Raw genomic sequence first — 21,602 nt, forward strand, 5'->3', positions numbered from 1 at the left:
AATGTGCCAATATGTGGCTTGACAAAGCACAGTGGTCAGTGCAGATTATTTTCAATCCATGTTTTTTTACACTTTTCATTCACTGGTTTAACTCAGGTGATCATTAATCACAATTATCTCCGGAGATCACATGCAGCCCCTCAACCATCTACACATATCTCTGGAAATCTATACAGATCTCCTTGAAAAAAAGTCTCCTCTCCTCTTCGGAAAACAATTGTCCTCCACCTCATAAACAGGGGGACAGAGAAGACTTCTCCTTGATAACTAAAATCAGATGAATTATCTGTGCTTAATAAACATACACCAATACTGCAAATGCATTGTACTGTCCAAGGCATTGCACACGAACGCATTGCACACTAGAAATGTCAAATGCGTTAGTGTGTACAGTGCATGAGTGTAAAATGCTTTAGTGCACACTGCAGTGTACAACGCATTGCACACTGTAATACTCTGTACAAAGTAATACCGTGTACACCCACACATTGTAGACTGTAATGCACTGTACTCTGTCATGCAGGATGGAGCAACGCATTGCACACTGTGATACCGTGTACACCCACACATTGTAGACTGTAATGCACTGTACACTGTCATGCAGGCTGGAGCTACGCATTGCACACTGTGATACGCTGTCCACTGTCATGCAGAATCCAGCAACGCATTGCACACTGTTATACCATGTACACCAACACATTGTAGAATGTAATGCATTATACGCAGTATACATGTCCAGATATTCAAAGATTAGCCATGAAGGCCTAGCTGGTTACCTATTTGGCGACCGCAGATAGCCGAATAACGCTACACTGCATCCAGGCAGCTCTGGGAGGGTGTCATATGACATCCTGGCAGAACACGCTCTCCATGATTGCTGTGTCCTAAGGACACAGCTGATCACGTGATGTGGTAAAGACCAATCACAGCGGCTTTTTACCATGTGATCAGCCATGTCCAATGACACGCTGATCACCGGGAAATGCATTTGCAGGGTCTTGGCTGCACTTTCATCACGCTGTCAGAATGTGTGGAAAGTACTGCCGAGAACCAGCAGTTATCAAAGCAGGGGTCGGCCCCGATGATCAGTGCCCACCAGTGCCACCCAACAGTTCCGCCCACCTGTGGCCAGCAGTGCCGCCTCATCAACGCCCATCAGTGTTGCTAAATTACCAGTTTACCAAATGTTATAATATAAACAGACTTTTATTCATTATGAGCTATTTTGTGGTTTATCGAGCAAAAAGTGAAACTCACAGCAGCAAGTCAATACCACCCAAAGAAAGCTCTATTTGTCTGAAAAAACTGATACAAATTTAAGATGGGTACAATGTGGCATGACCGCACAATTGTCATTCAAAGGGTAACAGTGCAGAAAGATGAAAATTGGCCAGGACAGGAAGGGGGTGAGTACCCAGTAGGCAAGTGGTTAATATAATTGACCCATCAATACCCAGGAGCTAATGTACAGATAAGTAGCATGTGCACCAAGTGAGATTCTGCTAGGCCCCACCCACAAAATTACAATTACTTGTCCCTCACATGTTATAAACATATTTGCAATGGCCACAGTTACTTTACATATCAGGATCATCTCCTCAGTTGAGAACTGTGCTCTCGCCATGTCCAAATGCCAATAAAGTTATCAAAATTTTCAACAGATGGGAGGGGGGGACCCCACGCTGTTTTTTATTATTATTTATGCTATAAAGGGAATTATTTTACATTCAGCTGTCAGTGGGGAACCCCGCTGACAGCTGAAACATTAACACATGGCTGTCGCTTCTAAAATCCCGCATGAGTTATGTTATCAACTCATGCGGCGTTTTAGTAGTGAAAACCAATGCAGCGCTCATGTTTCAGCTGTCGGCGGAGTTCCCCACTGACAGTTGAATGTCAAAGTATTGCGGGGAATTAGAAACTGTTTTTTAAATAACTGGCGTGGGGTCCCCCCTCCCATCTGTACCAAGCCCTTCGGATCTGGTATGGATATTAAGGGGGAACTCCACGCTGAAATTAAAAATAAAAACAGCGTGGGTCCCCCTCAATATCCATACCGACCCTTATCCGAGCATGCAGCCCGGCAGGTCAAGAAAGGGGGGGGGACGAGCGAGCGCCCCCCCCCCCTCCTGAACCATACCAGGCCACATGCCCTCAACATGGGGGGGTGCTTTGGGGCAGGGGGGGCTCCCCCCCCCCAAGCACCTTGTCCCCATGTTGATGAGGACAAGGGCCTCTTCCCCACAACCCTGGCCGGTGGTTGTGGGGGTCTGCGGGCGGGGGGCTTATCAGAATCTGGAAGCCCCCTTTAACAAGGGGGCCCCCAGATCCCGGTCCCCCCCCCCTACGTGAATGATTCTGCGGTACACGGTCCGCAGACTCATTCACAAAAAAACTAAGTGTGGTGTAAAAAAAACACAGTACAGGGTCTTTGACAAGTCCTTTATTAAAACAATGTCCCCCGAAGTAGATCCAACGTCAATCGCGGCGGCGGCGACCCGAAAAAAGGAAAAAAAAAAAAAGGTTCCGCTCCCGTCCGAGGCTTCCAGCCTAGTGAAGAAAAGCCTAGCTGACAGTTCTTATATAGGTATGGGCGGGGCCAGCCGGGAACAGCAAGCATGTGACATGGGGCGGGTCACTGGGATGATAAGCCCCCCGCCCGCAGACCCCCACAACCACCGGCCAGGGTTGTGGGGAAGAGGCCCTTGTCCTCATCAACATGGGGACAAGGTGCTTTGGGGGGGGGAGCCCCCCTGCCCCAAAGCACCCCCCCCATGTTGAGGGCATGTGGCCTGGTATGGTTTCAGGAGGGGGGGGCGCTCGCTCGTCCCCCCCCCCTTTCCTGACCTGCCGGGCTGCATGCTCGGATAAAGGTCTGGTATGGATATTGAGGGGGACCCACGCTGTTTTTTTTTTAAATTTCAGCATGGAGTTCCCCCTTAATATCCATACCAGACCTGAAGGGCTTGGTATGGATGAGAGGGGGGACCCACGCTGTTTTTTTTTTTTTTTTTTTTTTATTGCGGACCTTTATTTTTACATTCAGCTTTCAAAATAAATTTTATCTAGACCTTCAAAATAAGTAAAATCATAACAGAAATAATTATAAAGGATAAGAAACAAAAATATAATCACTAAAACGAAGGAAATCTAATTAGATTACATGAAGATATGCTTAATGCTGTTTATTAAACACAGTAGTCGCGACCGAGTGCCGGCTGTCAGAGGAATCCACAATCAGATTCACTATTAGTCAGTGGCTAAAAAGCAAACGCCCATGGCAGAGGACTAAAAGGTGTTCTGCACATGCTCAGTTCTATCTGCCAAAGACACTGCACGGGCATCTAGATTTTTACTGTGTCGATTTCCTTGAGAAAAACGATTTTTAACACATTCTTAATTTTTTTGGAAATAGCAGATATTGTTTAAAGTGAAGTCCTGATATTTGGCAAAGCAAATTTCTAAGTGAACATGTCTCTACAGTGATTTTTCATGGTGTTAGACGTGCTTCTTAGCAAGTCTGCTTTTGTGAGTCTGATTCCGGGCGTGTGTCTTTTTGTGAATTAGATTGGGCGTCTGCTTATGGGCTCTGCTCAATAGTGAATTAGGTTGCAGGGTCAAAAATGGACGGACGCCCATGAAAATTGGGCTTAAGCCCATAAATATGCGCCCACGCCCAATAGTGAATCAGGGCCTTAGCGTCTTCAATTTAGGGTCATCTTAGCAAATAGAGCACCATATAAGGCAGAGTTGTGTAATGATGCGATAGTTATCCTGGATTTCCGTGGGTTTCCCACTTAAATTCGAATAAATCATGTGTTCAACAGATGTGTTCCCAATATATGTCAGGGACCTCCTGGAATGTAAGAGCTGGAACACAAAAATACATAATGTATGTATAGGAATATGAAAACCAATTCACATCCAAAATTCACCAGGCCTCCCTCCACATTGGTCAATGGATACTACTATTACCTTCTCAGTAATGAGACTATCATGCCCGCTTCTCAAATGTAGGGACTTCCTGGATAGCCACCCCAGGTGAAACAAGGTCCACAGTACCAAATGATTCTGAGGATATATATAGAGAAAAATTGATAATAATGATAAATATATAAATCATAGGCATCAAGTGACCCCGAAAACAAAACACACACAAAATGTGGATATATTACCATCAAAAAAGATCAAGAAGACTGTCAACTTGAAATAGGATCAGGTCCTTGATGCTTTTTCAAAAATGCATATGGGGGTGAGGAGCCAGGTAGTCACAGTGCGTGGATTCCAAACACATATATAGTGTGTATGTAGCATATAGCAGGCCGTAGATACCTGAGTTTAATATACCCAATACAGGGTTTCCAAAAATTGCTCAATTAGAGAAGGTTATTGCGGTTTTATAAGGATGTGGCTATGTCACAGCAAAAAATGCCTGAATAGGATAGCGTATATATATATATACATGTAGATTATCCTCCAAAGAGGGTTTCCAAAAAATTCCCCGGGTATACAAGGTAAATTAGGCCCATAAAACATGCCCTATTGCCACCAAATAGGCTCTATAAATCTCAACAGCCGTAAGCTTTAAGTTCTGACGAAGTCTGCGGTGATTGGCCGACGAAACGCGTCAACGTATTGACGTCACTACGCTCGGCGTTTTCACTGGGTGCGGCGCCCATGAGGCGGGAAGGAACGGCGGTGTCACAGCTCCCTGCTAGGAAGGCCCAAGACCCTCTGAGAACTACCACTGGGCTACTATTACAGCGGTTCGCAAAACGGCAATCCCTCAGGGAAACATACCTTCCACCGGTGGCAAGTTACTTAAAGCTTACGGCTGTTGAGATTTATAGAGCCTATTTGGTGGCAATAGGGCATGTTTTATGGGCCTAATTTACCTTGTATACCCGGGGAATTTTTTGGAAACCCTCTTTGGAGGATAATCTACATGTATATATATATATACGCTATCCTATTCAGGCATTTTTTGCTGTGACATAGCCACATCCTTATAAAACCGCAATAACCTTCTCTAATTGAGCAATTTTTGGAAACCCTGTATTGGGTATATTAAACTCAGGTATCTACGGCCTGCTATATGCTACATACACACTATATATGTGTTTGGAATCCACGCACTGTGACTACCTGGCTCCTCACCCCCATATGCATTTTTGAAAAAGCATCAAGGACCTGATCCTATTTCAAGTTGACAGGAGTCTTCTTGATCTTTATTGATGGTAATATATCCACATTTTGTGTGTGTTTTGTTTTCGGGGTCACTTGATGCCTATGATTTATATATTTATCATTATTATCAATTTTTCTCTATATATATCCTCAGAATCATTTGGTACTGTGGACCTTGTTTCACCTGGGGTGGCTATCCAGGAAGTCCCTACATTTGAGAAGCGGGCATGATAGTCTCATTACTGAGAAGGTAATAGTAGTATCCATTGACCAATGTGGAGGGAGGCCTGGTGAATTTTGGATGTGAATTGGTTTTCATATTCCTATACATACATTATGTATTTTTGTGTTCCAGCTCTTACATTCCAGGAGGTCCCTGACATATATTGGGAACACATCTGTTGAACACATGATTTATTCGAATTTAAGTGGGAAACCCAGGGAAATCCAGGATAACTATCGCATCATTACACAACTCTGCCTTATATGGTGCTCTATTTGCTAAGATGACCCTAAATTGAAGACGCTAAGTGTTTTTTAACATGATTTTATTTTTTTCATATGTACACCGTGCTTATGTTTAACCTCCCTATGATCTATGTGATCAAATAAAGTATTGTTAAAATTCTTTTGAATTCATATTACTCCGCGTGGATCATCTAGTAACCTTCTTTTTCAGGTAGGGGTGTTCTTGTCACACTACCATATTGTTTAGTATGTAGTCTTTGGGTTTTTGTATCCACACTTATACAAGTGAGTCGGAGATATGCTAATGACACCGGTAATTTGTGTCATTTTTGGTGGCCTGTTTTTGCTCTATTGTTGTGCTTTTCTCAACAACCCCGAGTCAGGAAATGACATACATACAGTAACTATACATTACAGTTTCATACTAGCAGCTTACAATAGAGAGCAGCAAATCTCTGCACAAGTTTCCGAACGAAGTACTCCCTTTGTTTATGTAGCCTCAGAACAAAGTGGTGGAGTTGATCACACCAACAAGGAAAAGGGCACCACAGCACTGTTCACCTCCTCTTACACAATGACAACTGTTTAAGAGTACATTTCCCCTCACTTTGGAAGGATCTCCCCTTCCTTCCTTTTGTTTTTTACAAAACGTGAAGAACAATCTCTTGAATGGGCCAGAGATGAAAAAAAAATTGAAAGGTGTTTTAACCACTTTCTATTCAAAATGAAAATAAAGGGTTTTTTTTAGATCAGGGTATTAAATTAAAATTGAAGGAGGTCCAGTCACTAAAATCTTCTTACGGCTGACGTCCAAATCTCAAGTTTGTGCTATGATTGTAGACACTGTAAGATTGTAGACACTGTGGAGTTTATTTACTAAAGCTGGAGAGTGTCAAATCAGGCTCACTTCTACATAGAAACCAATCAGCTTCCAGGTTTTATTGCCAAAGCTTAATTGAGCAAGCTGAGGTTAGAAGCTGATTGGTTTTTATTCAGAAGTGAGCCTGATTTTGCAATCTCCAGCTTTAGCAAATAAACCCCTATATGTCTATCAAAAAATGAGAAATATACAATTTCCATAGCATTTAAACAATATTTATTGCAAGTTTTAACAGGTGTCCCCATCAAAGTGACCCATTCCATCATTTAACCCCCTCAGAGTGCCCCTTTACATCATATTTTCCTACCAGAGTGCCCCTTTCCATTGCAGGTGCCCATCAGAGTGCCCCTGTATGCCCATCAGAGTGCCCCTTTCCACTGCAGGTGCCCATCAGAGTGCTCCTGTATGCCCATCAGGGTGCACCTTTCCATAGTATGTGCCCATCATAGTGCCCCTTTCCACAATATGTGCCCATCAGAGTACCCCTTTCCACAATATGTGCCCATCAGAATGCCCCTTAACATGTGCCCATCAGCGTTCCCCTGTAAAAAGCATACAAGCAGGTAACCCTCATAACAGCATGTAAGTAGACAGCATACCAGCATGTAAGTAAATAACATACCTTGTGGGCAGGCAGGGAGCAGGAGCTGGAAGAGGTAGCGAGCTGCAGGGGGTGGGAGCTGCGCCGAGAATCTTGGTGAAGGGGGCGGGGCACACACAGGACGTCATTGGTTGCTGAGACGCCTGCGGTTCCAGCAACCAATGACTGCTGAGCGGCAGGGATTTGGCACTTCAGAATTGTGGGATGACAGTGGAGAGGAGCGCCACTCGGTCTGTGTCTGGACCAAGTTCTGGCATTTAATGACAGCTGTTTTAAATGCTTTAAAGCTCATCTCCAGGGAGAATAAAACCCTAGCTCACTCTATCCCTTGTACCTAATCTATTTTTTTGTTTACAAAAATATAGTTAAAAGCCCCAGATACCTAAAACACCAGTCACATGACTTAATTGGTTCCAGGCCTTCTCCTCCTGGTTTAGAATGGGGAAGTGTTCGAACTCCAGTTGCAGTCACGAGCCCTCCCTAATGATGTGGGGTTTTATTTTGAAGCCAAATATTGTGTCAATGCTGGGTGGGTGGGAAGACTGTATTTCTTTAACGGGAGATGTGCTGTAATAAAATATAGGTAAACAAAGACTTAAGAAAAATAAGATTTTTTTAAAGTAACAAGGATTTTCATGCATATTTGTGTATATGAAATCCTGATTTGCTTTCTTTAATCTTGCAGTTAGTTAAAATATAATATTTGTCATGTTCTATAATGAGTATATAGAATGAAATAATATGTGTTTTGCTGTTTTTGCAGCATTGCTCAAACAGAAGCCATATGGAGCATCTAGATCCAGAATTCCAGTTCATTTACAAAACCAAGCTAGCCCTGAAAACCAGCTTGACAAGTACAGTATGGTCAGACAGTACATGGCTTTAAGCAGGTAAACTGAAATGTCTGTAAATGTTGGCACTCTTATAACACAATGTTGTAAATGTAATGCTCCTATTTGTGTGACTGAACATTTCCAAGATGTGTAAATTTTGCTTCAGGATGCTGAAATTGATGTAAAAATGAGAGTGGTTTATATTGTATGCCAATATTGGTGTGTAGCATTATGGCTGTAAAGTGCCAAGGTTTTGTTATGGTTCATTTCCCAGAGAACAATTCCTCCATTAACTTTGTAGATTTTCCTTTTATTTGATTAGGCAAAATGTATAGAAGGCTGTGGTGGAACCATTCCACCTGGGCTTCCTTGTGCGGAGCGATTTGTCCTAGCATCCCCTTTTTCAGCAAGTCTTCCAGCGCTCTGCCAAGGCGGGTATTAGAGCTCAAAGGCAATCCTTCACACATATATCAACAAACCACGAGTCGGAACTTCCTGTAGGGTGAATGAATGATTGCTTTATTGAACACAGCTCAGTTTATACAGCACATGCTGACAGTAATATCTGCCCCCTTCACCCCCACCAGACAGTCTGTCACCTGGTTTTCCCCACCCATAACAAAACTCTACAGCACAACACGACAGCACAGTATGAAATCTAGAGAAGCGAAAGACTACAAGTTCACATTACCCTAAACAAACAGTGTAGAATGCCTGTCCACACAGCTGCTAAACATATACAGCTTTAAAAATGGTAGAACGGGCAAAATATTATCAAAAAGGGACGGTTCGCCACAAGGCTCCCCCATTGCATAACACCCACCAGACCCGGAGAGACCTTCAAACGGGTCCACTTGGGGCCGGTCGGCTCAGAGGGTTACTTCACCAACTCAGTTTGCCAGGACAACACATCCGCATTGGCGTTTTGCTTCCCCGGTTGGTACTGGATGGTAAAGTTATAGGGTTGGAGGGCCAAGCTCCACTGCAGCAGACGACCATTATCCCTGGAGACCCGGTTTAGCCATACCAGGGGGTTGTGATCGGTGAGTACGGCGAAGGAGCACCTGTACAGTTTCTTGAGGTCGCATACCAAGACAAGACACTCTTTCTCCACAGCAGCGTGGGCCACCTCCCAGGGTAACAACTTTCTACTTAGGTAGGCCACTGGATGGTCGTTCTCATCGTCCCTGATTTGGCTCAGAACAGCGCCCAATCCAAAGGTGGAGGCATCTGTGTGAACGCAAAACCGTTTGGAAGGGTCAGGAGCAGCCAAAACGGGAGCATAGATCAGGTCATGTTTGAGCTTTTAGAAAGTTGTTTCACACTCTGGGGACCACACAACCTGTCGGGGCAGATTCTTCCGGGTCAGATCCTTTAGGGGTTTAGCAATGGTGCTGTAGTTGGGAATGAATTTGCGGTAGTACCCTGCAGTGCCTTGGAAGGCAAGGACCTGGGTCTTGGTTCGGGGAGTGGGCCAATTTGCTACCGCTTCCACCTTTGCCAATACCGGTCATTGCTTCCCACATCCTACCCGATGTCCTAGATATTGAACCTCGGACACCCAACATGGCATTTGTCAGGTCAGGTGGTCAGCCCTGCTTGCCCGATGTGATCAAGCACTTCCCTGAGGTGTCGGAGGTGATCCTCCCAACTATCACTGTAGATAACTATATCGTCTAGATAGGCGCAGGAGAAGTCCTGTAGCACATCCAGCAGCTTATCTACCATTCTCTGAAAGGAAGCCGGGGCGTTCTTCATCCCTGGAGTGGTACAAGCCGAATGGGGTGATGAATGCCACCCCGCGAGGTACCGCGTCTGCATCCAGCGGAATCTGCCAGAGATCGATGGTGGTAAAGAAATTACCTCTGGCCATCCGGTCCAGCAGCTCGTCTATCCGGGGCATGGGGTATGCATCAGTCACGGTCCGGTCATTGAGCCTCCGGTAGTCCACACAGAACTGGACGGTTCCGTCCTTCTTGGGTACCAGGACCACCGGGGAGGCCCAGGGAATGTCAGAGGCTTCTATCACACCTAAATCCAACATTTCCTTAATCTCTCTCCTCATCCCTTCTCTGATGGACTTGGGCACTCGGTAGGCTGCCTGCTTCCGGGGGGCGTGTCTACCCGGAGGGTAGTTGTGGTGGTGTACCCGGGCAGGGACGAGAACAGCCCTCGGCACTCTTGGAGCAGTTGGCGGGCCTGTTCCTGGGACATTAAGTGCTGTTTAGCAGATTAGAGATGTCATGATCACTGTGGATACTCTATATCCCTGATGGTAGCTGTTTCCTCCCCGCATTGCTCTATCTCCTCTCCATGCAGCAGCCACACATGCCAAAACAATCTTTATAGTGTAGAATTTTTTCCAAAAGATGTTTAAACGTATTTAAAACAATGCTCATTCACATATAAATGTGCCCCAGATGAGCACTAACACAAGCAGCCTTCCCCTGTAAACTGCTCTGCCACTCTGCTCTCTGGAGTCTGGCATGCGTTCCAAGAAACCGGACGTTCGGACCCAGATGTGATGTCAATGGCGGACTGAAAGTGACAGCTATGGTCCTCACAGATTCCTGAGGATGCTGTAGCTGTGAAACATTCTGAGGCAGGACTATAGCCATCACTTACGGTCAGGGGCGGAAACTCGGGCACTGCCCGAGGGCCCCGGGTCAATAGGGGGCCCCATGAGATGCGCCTGGTACCTTTTTCATAGGCTTTTTTGAGTTTGGGCAAGGACACAGGGGCCCCATGATCCCCTATTGCCCGGGGGCCCCATGAGTTGTCAGTCCGCCCCTGCTTCCGGTCCTCCAGTGATGTCATATCCGGCCCCAATCTGGGGCACATTTATATGTGAATGAACATTGTGGTAAATACATTTAAACAACTTTTTCAATAAATACTACACTACAAAGATTTTTTGGCATGTCTGCCTGATGCATGGAGAGGAGATAGAGCATTGTGGGGAGGAACCAGCTACCATTAGGGATAAGTGTATGATGACATCGCTAAACAGCGCTTAAGGATCTATATATATTTAGAGGTCATATTTTTTCAGTGCGCATTTTTCATACATGTGATGGTTGGGTGCACAGGTATAGAAAGAAAATTGTGGAAGAATTCACTGTTTGTATCCACTCACATGGTGTTGGGACATAACTTTTGGACATTATTTATTTATTATTTTATTATTTATTACAGTTACTTACACAGTGTAGCGTCATCAATTTACGCAGCGCTTTACACATATATATTGTGCATTCACACCAGTCTGTTTATTTTATCCTTTGTACATGATTTGGATAAAGTGTTATTAATGTTGTTATATGTTTGCATTGGAATTTGTGTAAATCACCTTACTTTTTTTCTGCATTTCATTAGACTTTATAAGCTCGGGTTAACTTCTACAACCCAAGAACATGCTGATTGAATGGTTTGGCTTTAACTAAATTTGGCCCTAGTTTGCTTGTCTGTATTATTGTGGTAGGAACATTATACTTTAAGCTGCTTTAGGGTTAGAGGACCCATGCCTTACATTTTAAAGCTAAACTCAAGGCAAATATTTATATCTTTATTGATTTACAAACAAAATCATATCTTGAGACAGCAGTGTTAGAAAGTCTTTCAGTCCTTCTCTGGGAACCTGTTTACCAAAATAAATTAAAGTGGTAGCAAACTCTCCATTATGACATTCCCCTGCAAGGGAATGTCATAATGTGTTAGTATGCTTCGCATACTAGCACATTATGTGAAACGTACCTTAAAATGAAGCCCTCCAGCAGCGTGCTGTCACTATCTTCCCCACTCCTCCTTCCGGGTTTGCAGGCTCCAGCGGCTTGAATAGCCAAGCCGTGATGACATCACTCCCGCGCATGCGTGCTGGAGTCACTTTTTACAGCACACAGCTCTGTTCCATCAGAGAGCATGTCCTAGTACTCTACACAGATAAATATCTCCTATATGGTGCATGTTTAGGAGATATTTACAGTACCTACAAGTGAGCCTTATTATAGGCTTACCTGTGAGTACAACTTAAACTACAGAGTTTACAACCTCTTTAAAGTAGATCTAAACCCAATCAATAAAATCTTCACCTAATAGCTGTGGTCATTATGATAATCAGTAGGTAAACTCTCTATTGTTGAAATAAAAAGATTGTTAAATAGTACTATTTCAGTGGCAAAACCCTCTTTTTTTTTTTTTTAGCCTTTAGAGCTCACTAAGTTCAACCCAATGTACATTGCCATACATTAAGACACTCATTGTACAATTTTAAAGGATCCCATAATAAAGACTGTAAGTATTCGTACCATCTAAGTAAATGAACTAGTAACCTATTGAAAGAATCTATTCGCACTATTTCCAGCCAGTAGTCTTCACACTACTTATTTTCTGCTAAAGCTCAGCTTTAGAATACATTTATCATGGGCTAAAAAACTAATTTGTCGTGTTTGCACAACCATAATGTGTGTTACAGATACAGTGTGCAATCTTCAACTGCTCCAGTTACATCAAACTTGCAGAGAAAATCCTGGCCAAATGTGAAGGAGAGCCACCCAGATTATAATGATTTCAAGGTAATTGTTATGACTTTCAAGTCAAATTTTAAAGTTTTTTTTCTATAGTATCCTGCATTATCTTATATCTGAAAATCTATTTTATATTTGAAAACAATCTTTTCAATTGTTTATAGGTTTTGTCATATGGATTAGTTATTCTTTTTTATTACAAATATCAGCTTGTGCTATTTTGTGTGTAAAAGAAATTTCACAAAAAAAAACCTAAAGGGAACTTTCATTTACTTCTTTTAAATAAATTAGCAAATATTGTACATGCAGCCATTTTAATAGTCATCAGATGGAAGCTTTGTCATGAGGAAGTAAAGTCCTGCCTCTATCAAGATGAAATGCACTATACTGTATCTGTGCAGTCACCCTAGGCTGCTCACTCCTGTTTTGGGCTACAGTAAGCCTTCCCTCATTTCATCCCCATTACACTGGGGGAGGTGTTCTTCAGTCCACAGAAATGAGCTTGGCAGGACTGATAAATCTGTTGTGATTTCAGTGTAGCACAGGCACAGTACCCAGGAAGTTAGCAAGCTCACTGGTTTTCTGGCAGGATCAACAGGTACTTTTCTGTAATTTCTGATTTAGAGATGTACTGAATATGTTTTTTTTTCTCTCATCCATCGAGGCTTGATGATTAAGCAACTTATGGTTACACTACTTCCTAAACTAGGCACGGAGCGCCTGTGTTTTAAGGCTATAACCTCTCTCATTTCACACCTACTAGGTTTCACTTAGTGCTCTCAAGAAAGTGAACATGTTTTCTTCATCTCTGTTATTTTTCTGTTCATTAGGAATATTTTCCGCTATGAACACTGACTGGTAGATTCATGCAATATATTGAAGATCATTGAAGTTTCTCTAGCCTATGAGTGCAGACTTTCTCTTTGACAACCCTATTGTCAGCAGTGACATCCCAGCTGTGTTCCAGGTGGCATAGGTCTCCGCTAATCAAGCCAAGCCAGTCTTCTGTGGATTCCTTGCAGAATTATCTAGACCAAGACCAAGTTCATCTGTCCCTCTCTCTGAAGATTCATCGTTGTGTATGGCTGTAGCGGGTCTTTTACTGTAAGGAAGTACTGTATTTCCTTTAATCTGCCTGTGTTTGTGTTAATGTAGCTGGGCACTGTGGGAGAAAGACTGTTAGGGTTCATGTACACTCAGGAGCGGACTGACCATTTGGAAACTCGGGCACTGCCCAAGGGCCTGGGGTCAGTAGGGGGCCCCATGAGATGCCCCTGGTACCTTTTTCATAGGCTTTTTTGAGTTTGGGCAAGGACACAGGGGTCCCATGATCCCCTATTGCCCGGGGGCCCCATGAGTTGTCAGTCCGCCCCTGTGTACACAGGACGTTTGAAAAACTCTTCTGAAGGATGGAAACTGACTGCTGGAAAACGTAGGTTAAAAAAAGTCTGTTTAGCCACGTTTGCATACCGTGTTTATGCATGTTTATGAGCGTTTCAAAGTGTTTTTTTAAGATAACCTCAGGAGACCTTCCAATATGGCCAAAATGCACTGAAAAACAGTAAAAATTAACTATTTCAGACATTTTGAGAGAAATAGAGAGAGCAGAAGCAGAGAGAGCAGTATGTGTTGAGATGACCTATCTTTTCTGGTTGTATTCACTATGGATCCCATCATGAGCATAATGCAGCACATTCTACCAATTTTTCCTTCACACAAAACCTTGAACTGACTGCGCTGGTGTACCAGGTCCATTTGAATACATGGAAAACACTTTGCATGCATTTCTGACGACGAAAAAAGACTCTGGACAGCATCTGGATATGTAACAGTTAAAAAACACTTCTAAATGCAAACGCTTATAAACATGGTTAGCCGCGTTTACAAGCGTTTGAAACGCTGATAAAATCTACTCCTGAACGCAAGTTTGGTGCGTTCAAAAAAACAACTGTAAACTCAACTGCCTGTAAACGACTAAATGACTATGTGCACATGGACACATAGGAAAACATTAGGGAGAGTTCAGGGGCTGCTGAAAAAAATGCAGAAAAGCTCCTGAACGTGAGTTTATCAGCTGCAGTGTCCATCTTCCCAGGTTATGAAATGGATGTCTCTTCTTTCCTCCCTATACAGCAGACCTTCTCCTATTGAACTGGACAAGGTCAAGAGCTTCTTTCAATCATTGCACCTCCTCTTGTTGTGCTCCACGGCGCGGGATACCTTAAATGCTTCTCTGAGTCAGAAGTCACACAAGCTATAAAAAAAAAGAAGCCATCTAAAGCTGCAGCCCCAGATGGTTTCACTGGACTGTACTATAAAAAGTTCAAAACTCTTCTTACCCCACACCTAACTACTTACCGTATTTTCCGGCGTATAAGACGACTGGGCGTATAAGACGACCCCCCTACTTTTCCTGTTAAAATATAGGGTTTGGGCTATACTCGCCGTATAAGACTACCCCTCTACCAACCAATCACGGCAAGCGATGTACCAGTATTTTCTGTGCACACTGCATACAAAGCCTGCTTGGATTGGGTGGGTCAGCTCTCCCTGCCTGCCCAGCCCTGCCTGTCTCCAAGATGATCCGAGCGGTACCATAAATTGCACAAAACTGCCACATTATAATATTAATAATTAATTACCGTATTTCATAGAAATGAAGGGGACAAGGTCGGATGCAGCAGTACCATACCGGTACTTCCGAGCTGACGCTTCTGCGCATGTCTTCGGCAGCAGTAGACGATCGCTGATCACCATTCCTCGCAGAACTGCATGAGACGTCGGATGCAGCCGTTCAGTGCTCGATTGATCGTGACTGAAACTGTGACATGCGCAGAAGCCGCTACCCGATGTGTATCCCTTCTCTGCATATCACAGTTTCAGTCAAGCTCAATCGAGCACTGCTGCATCCGACGTCTCATGCAGTTCTGCGAGCTATGGTGATCCGCGATCGTCTACTGCTGCCGAAGACATGCGCAGAAGCGTCAGCACGGAAGTACGGTAAGGTTTCAGCCCAGCACCCGGCGTATAAGACGACCCCCAACTTTGTAGAAGATTTCCAGGGGTTAAAAAGTCGTCTTATACGCCGGAAAATACGGTACTTTAACTCCTTGCGAGACAATGTGAGGCCTTCCCCGGAGTTTGTTAAAGCCCACATTACTATGATCCCTAGATCATGCAAAGTGGCCTGCAATCCACAATCCTTTCAACCTATTTCTCTGTTGAACGTGGACCTGAGAGGTAAGATAGAAAATATGTGCAAACTTATCTAAACACCATGTCTCAAATGCATTCTTTGATCTGCAAGATCAAGCATATACAGGCCTATTGGCCATCCAAACTTTGCATAGACAAAATATTCAACATTAGCAGGTTTTGTTACCAACAACAGTAAAAAAGAAAACGTTTACAAGTGAGGCATATCGAGTTTGCATAATGCATTAATTTCCAACGCAGTTATCCCAGAAGGACGGGCCAACATAGAGCCCAACCTCCAGGTATCATAATCAGGAAAAAAAAAAAAGGAGAGAGAGAGAGAAGAAGGAAAGGAAGGGGAAACATAAAGGGTGAGGAAAACACAGAGCACCAAGTCAACCAAGGAAATAGTATCATTCTCAATTGTATATATTCATGTGATTCATAAACATCTCTTTCCAACTAGACCACTTCCAGTCGAATTTCTCCATATGCTGATTGGTGAGGGCCACAGCCCTCTCGAAGACATAATGTAAATGCACTCTTTGGGTTACTTCTGATATGGAGGGAATTTTTGTTGATTTCCATGCAGCCGCAATGGCCATTCTAGAAGCAATGAGTATATGTCAATTATCGTTCTGAATTGGGGAGGGAACAAGTTTAGGGTAATATTAAGTAATGCCAGATGAGGTGCTTGATTAGTTAACATTCCTGACACCCGCAAAATATGGGAGAAAACTGTCTGCCAAAAATTAAGTAGACATGAGAATCCCCAGATAATGTGATACAAGTTACCTTCCCTGCCACAATTCCTCCAACACAGTGGCGATACATTCGGGTACATTTTAGCTAATTTATATGGGGTAAGATAGCTACGGTACAGTATTTTAAGAGAACAGTCCCAATGATTAGCACATTTTGTAATACTCAAGTTGTTGCTTAAGGCTGCATCCCACTCACCTCGGGTGAACGATCTTTGGATATCCTTCTCCCATCTACTCACACAGTTTAGAGTAGAGACATCATTGTCATAGTGCAAAAATTTGTAGAATCATGAGATACCTTTTTTAATTTTATTAGGGTTAGTTAAAACATGCCATAGTTTGGAATCTATTTCAATCCATGTCTTCGGATGTATGCTGTGATAGCCTCTTATCTGCAAAAAGGGATGTAGGCCTCTGCTTGGTGTAGTGTTGGCAATCTCAGTGTAAGTACTGTAGCCTAGGTCCCTTAGAGGGTTGGTGGTGAGATTGGGAATAAAGAATTCATACGCCAATAGTGGAATATCAATATGAAATTTTGGAGAGGATGTATTCAGCCTATGAATACCCATTATCCATGCCTCGAGTATTGCGGTAATGGATGGAAGGAATGTAGATAAAAGTTTGGATGTGACTGACCTAGCCATCAATAATGCCCGAAGGTCTCTATTGGAAACCACACTCTGCTCTATTTGTACCCATAATTTATCAGACGGGGCTAACCACGCCAAAAGTTGATCAAGGATAGTTGCATAATAGTACGTAGAAAGTATCGGAAGGCCAATCCCACCTATGGACTTGTGTTCAGTGAGGGATAGAAATGGGATCCGCGATTTCTTCCCTTTCCAGATATATCTTTTTAGCCGCCTCTAATTTACAGAAATAGGCAGAAGGGATAAAGATTGGAATCGTTCGAAAATAATATAATATTTTAGGAAATATCAACATCTTAAACGTGGCTACTCTACCTATCCACGAAGATTCAAATTTTTCAAGCCGCTGTAGCTTCACTATAATAGACTGGTACAGTTTTTCGTAGTTATCTTTAAATGTATTGGAGGTCGGGGCTGATATGTATATACCAAGATAGTCCAGTTTCTTATGGGTCCAATTATAGGGAAATTTGTCCTTAATATATTTCAATGGTCCCTTTCCTACAGCTATCGGCAAGGCACAGGATTTGGTGATATTAAGTTTATAGTAAGAAACAGCACTAAAGGACTGTAGGGAATCCGATATTTCTGTAAGGGAGTTCACCGGGTCAGTAACAGTAAGTATTACATCATCTGCAAACAGTCCAATTTTGTGGGATGTAGTCGCTATTGGAATACCTGAGATTCGTGGGTTATTTCTAATAGTGGTCGCTAGAAGCTCCATTACTAATGAAAAAATGATGGGAGATAGGGGACATCCCTGTCTTGTTCCATTAGTGATGCTGAAAGATTCTGATAATGCATTAGACGTAAATACCTGCGCAGTAGGGACTGTATATAGAGCCATAATAGCCAATTTTATAAAACCACTGATACCAAATTTAGTTAGGGTAGCATCTAAGTATTGCCAATGGACTCTATCAAAAGCTTTTTTGGCATCCAATGCCAAAAACACAGCCTGAAGCCCACGAGATTCAGTCAAATGCATCAGGTTAAGAATTCTACGGGTTCCGTCCGATGCTTGTCGGCCCTTAACGAAACCCACCTGGTCAGCCTTAATTAGAAGAAAGGTTATGTGTAGAAGACGAGTCGATAAAATTTTAAGGTCTGTGTTTAGCAGGGAAATGGGCCTAAAGTTTTGAGGGCAGTTTGGAGTCTTCCCCAGTTTGGGCAAAGTGACGATAATAGCCTTTAGCATCTCGGGTGGAAATGTGGACTTAAGCACAGCTTCATCAAATGTTCTTTTAAGATGGGGTACTAAGATGGATTGGAATTCTTAAAAACCAGTAAAACCATCGGCCCCCGGGGACTTCCCTTTTGGCAAAGCTTTAATAGCTGTGATTATTTCACTTTCCAGAATAGGTTGATTAAGCCCTTCTAGTTTTTGATGGTCTAAGGTAGGTAGTAGAAGTTTTTCAAAGAATTTATTTAGGGGTAGGTTGCGTGGTATGAGGGTCATCTCTGAGGTTGTATAACTGGGAATAGTAGGAGCGGAACGCTGCCGCTATTCTATTAGGATGATAAGTGATGTTATTTGATATTGGGTCTAGAATAGAGGCTAATTTAGATTTGGATTGTCTAACGGCCAAGTATGTCGCAAGCATTTTACCTGCTTTGTTCCCTTGTCTTAAGCCCCTTTTTTTTTTTTTTTTTTTTTTAAATATTTTATTTATTTTCAATTTCCCATTTATACTAATATTAAAAAAAGAAACAAAACAAAAACATATACATACTTAACAATATATCAAAAATATTAGCATACATCTACCCCTATCCCCCACCTATCACAACCTCCACTCTGCGATTCTCCTTACTTCTGGGCTCCCAGGCTTAGAATAATACTACTTTTATTCCATAAAGTTCACCTCTATCCTCTCATCTCTATTACATAAACTCTAAAAATAAGTGATTTTTTTTTTAATTCCTCCCATTTTCTCCATCTTATACGAAAACTCTCCATTTTATCTTTGTCCATATGATAAAATTCCTCCAATCTATATATCTGATCCACCTTTCTTACCCAATCTTTTATTTTTGGCACTTCACGTTCCCTCCAGAATTTGGGTATCAAGCCTTTTGCTGCATTCAAATAATACAATAAGCCAGAATTTTTATATTTTTTTTCTTAGAACTTGTACCATGAAAAGGCAGATTTCTGGGTCTTTTGGAATATTAAACTCTGTTATTTTCTGAATCTGGCAAATGATTCCCTCCCGGTACTCTTGTGTTTTGGGACACTCCCACCAAATGTAAAACATTGTTCCCCTGCCCCCACATCCACGCCAACATAAAGGTGAATTATCTCCATTTACTCTATGTGCCACACTCGGTGTTATATACCACCGTGCCAAACATTTATAGTTCATTTCCACCTCCTTCATATTTACATAAATTACTCTATACATTTTCTTTTGCTTTTCTACATTTATTTTTACTCCCAATTCCCTTTCCCATTTCTCTATATATGGAGGGCTCATGTCCGTAAATAATCTAGTGAGAATCTTATATATTTTACAGATCCCATGTTTCCCATCTCCCCATGTGTCGAATAAGTGCTCAAAAAAATTCCAGTCCTCTTTTGTTCTTAATGGTCTAGGAAGCTTCCCTATAAAGTGTTTTAATTGAAAGTAACGCCAGTCATCTATCTCTTATTTTTCAACTCCTTAAGTGAACAAACTTCCTCACCCACCATTATGTCACTTAATTATGCGCCATCCTTCTTTATCCACCTCCCCATTATACTTTCTTTTCCTGGAGGAAAGAACTCTGTAGACCCTAATGGCATTAACAATTAATTAAATTCCCACCCCATTTGTTTGTGTAATACATCCCAGGTTTTTAAAACATTACGTGTAAACAAACTTGTGCTATCTGCCAGTCCTCTGTATTGCGGGGGTAGCCATACAATTCTACTCACATTTGTGTAACTCAGTGTATTTTCTTTTTTCACCCAACTTTTCCCCAGTGCATTATGTGTCCAATTGAAAATTCTCGCCAACATTACTGAATTATAATATCTTTTTAAATCTGGTACACCCAATCCACTGTTCTCTTTGTCTCTGCTTAAAATTTCATAGCTTATTCTAGGTTTTTTATTCCTCCAAATAAATCTAGTAAACATCTTTTTTAATTATTCTAAAATATACTTCTGGCAGTTTAATTGGTATCATTTGAAATGTATATAATATTTTTGGGACAATTACCATTTTTATCAGATTTATACAACCTATCCATGACAGAGTTGCCCAACCTAATTTGATCTATAGAGATGCTTTGAAGATACGGTTAAATTTATTCCCAGATATTTTAATTCTCTTTCTCTCCAAACAAAGGGGAATTCCTCCTGTAACATTTTTCTCTCTTTATTAGGAAGATTTATATTTAGAATCTCTGTTTTTGTTGGATTAATTTTTAAATTTGACATCTCATCATATTCCTTCAATGATTTCATTAAATTTGGCAATGTTATCCTTGGATTTACCACATAAAACAGCATATCATCCGCATAAGCTGCCACCTTATGCTCTATTTCTCCTATCCAGATTCCTTTTATATCTATATTATTCCTTATTGTGGCTAAGAGAGATTCCAGGGACAGAACATATAGCAATGGTGACAAAGGGCATCCCTGTCTTGTCCCATTTTGCATCCCAAAGAACTCTGATAATTCCCCATTAACCTTGATTGCTGCCAAGGGCTGACTATATAATTTCCTTATCCATTCTCTCATTCTAGGTCCCATCCCCAGTACTTCCAATGTATCTAGCATATATCCCCAGTCAACTCTATCAAATGCTCTCTCAGCATCAATCGAGAGTACCATTGCAGGAGTTTTCTCTTTCCTACTTTTTTGTATAAGAAACAAAGATCTTTTGTCTTAAGCTTCTGTATCAATAAATACCCTCATTCACAGGGACCAGGTGGGCTTCGTACCGGGGTGTCAAGTGGGGATAATGTCCATAAAGTTATTCACCTTATCTATGTTCTTCACCAATGTAAAATTCCAGTTTTTTTGCTCTCTCTGGATATTTATAAAGCATTAGATTCGCTCTCTTGGGACTACCTCCAATTTGTTCCGACGTGTTGGGGTTTTGGGGCTCACTTTCTATCCTGGATCCAAGCTCTATGTTTGTCGCCATTGGCCTTGGTGAAATATGCATGGTTTTTTCCCGACCCATTTACCATCTTTCAGGGCACCCAACAGAGTTGCCCCCTGTCCCTGTCTTTTTATTTTGGCATTGGAACCATTAGCGATTCAGGCCAATGCAGATATATCTGGAGTGGCATATGGAATATTAAGCAAATTTATTTGCAGATGATGTCTCCAGATCCTGACCAACATGCTTATATCTCTTCCCAACCTGCAGATCACACTAGATGACTTTTCAGCCTTTTCAGGTCTCCGCATCAACCCTTCCAAAACTATTACCCTCTCTGCCAACATTGTTAAATGCCTTCAGGAGAACTTTTCCTATCATGGGCATCCCATTAGATCTACAAT

General features: G+C 42.2%; 1 protein-coding gene across 1 annotated transcript in view; it reads left to right on the top strand.

The window, feature by feature from the left end:
* Window positions 1-21,602, top strand: part of AKNAD1 (AKNA domain containing 1) — a 156,817-nt gene that overhangs the window by 103,892 nt on the left and 31,323 nt on the right. The window contains 2 exon segments of the mRNA XM_089688694.1: window positions 7,900-8,026; window positions 12,441-12,540. Of these exon segments, the coding sequence (XP_089544820.1) occupies window positions 7,900-8,026; window positions 12,441-12,540 (227 nt within the window).

The sequence above is a fragment of the Staurois parvus genome, unplaced genomic scaffold (assembly GCF_062004578.1).
Source record: "Staurois parvus isolate SC_StPar_1 unplaced genomic scaffold, SC_StPar_1.0 ptg000450l, whole genome shotgun sequence".
In the NCBI taxonomy this organism is placed as follows: domain Eukaryota; kingdom Metazoa; phylum Chordata; class Amphibia; order Anura; family Ranidae; genus Staurois; species Staurois parvus.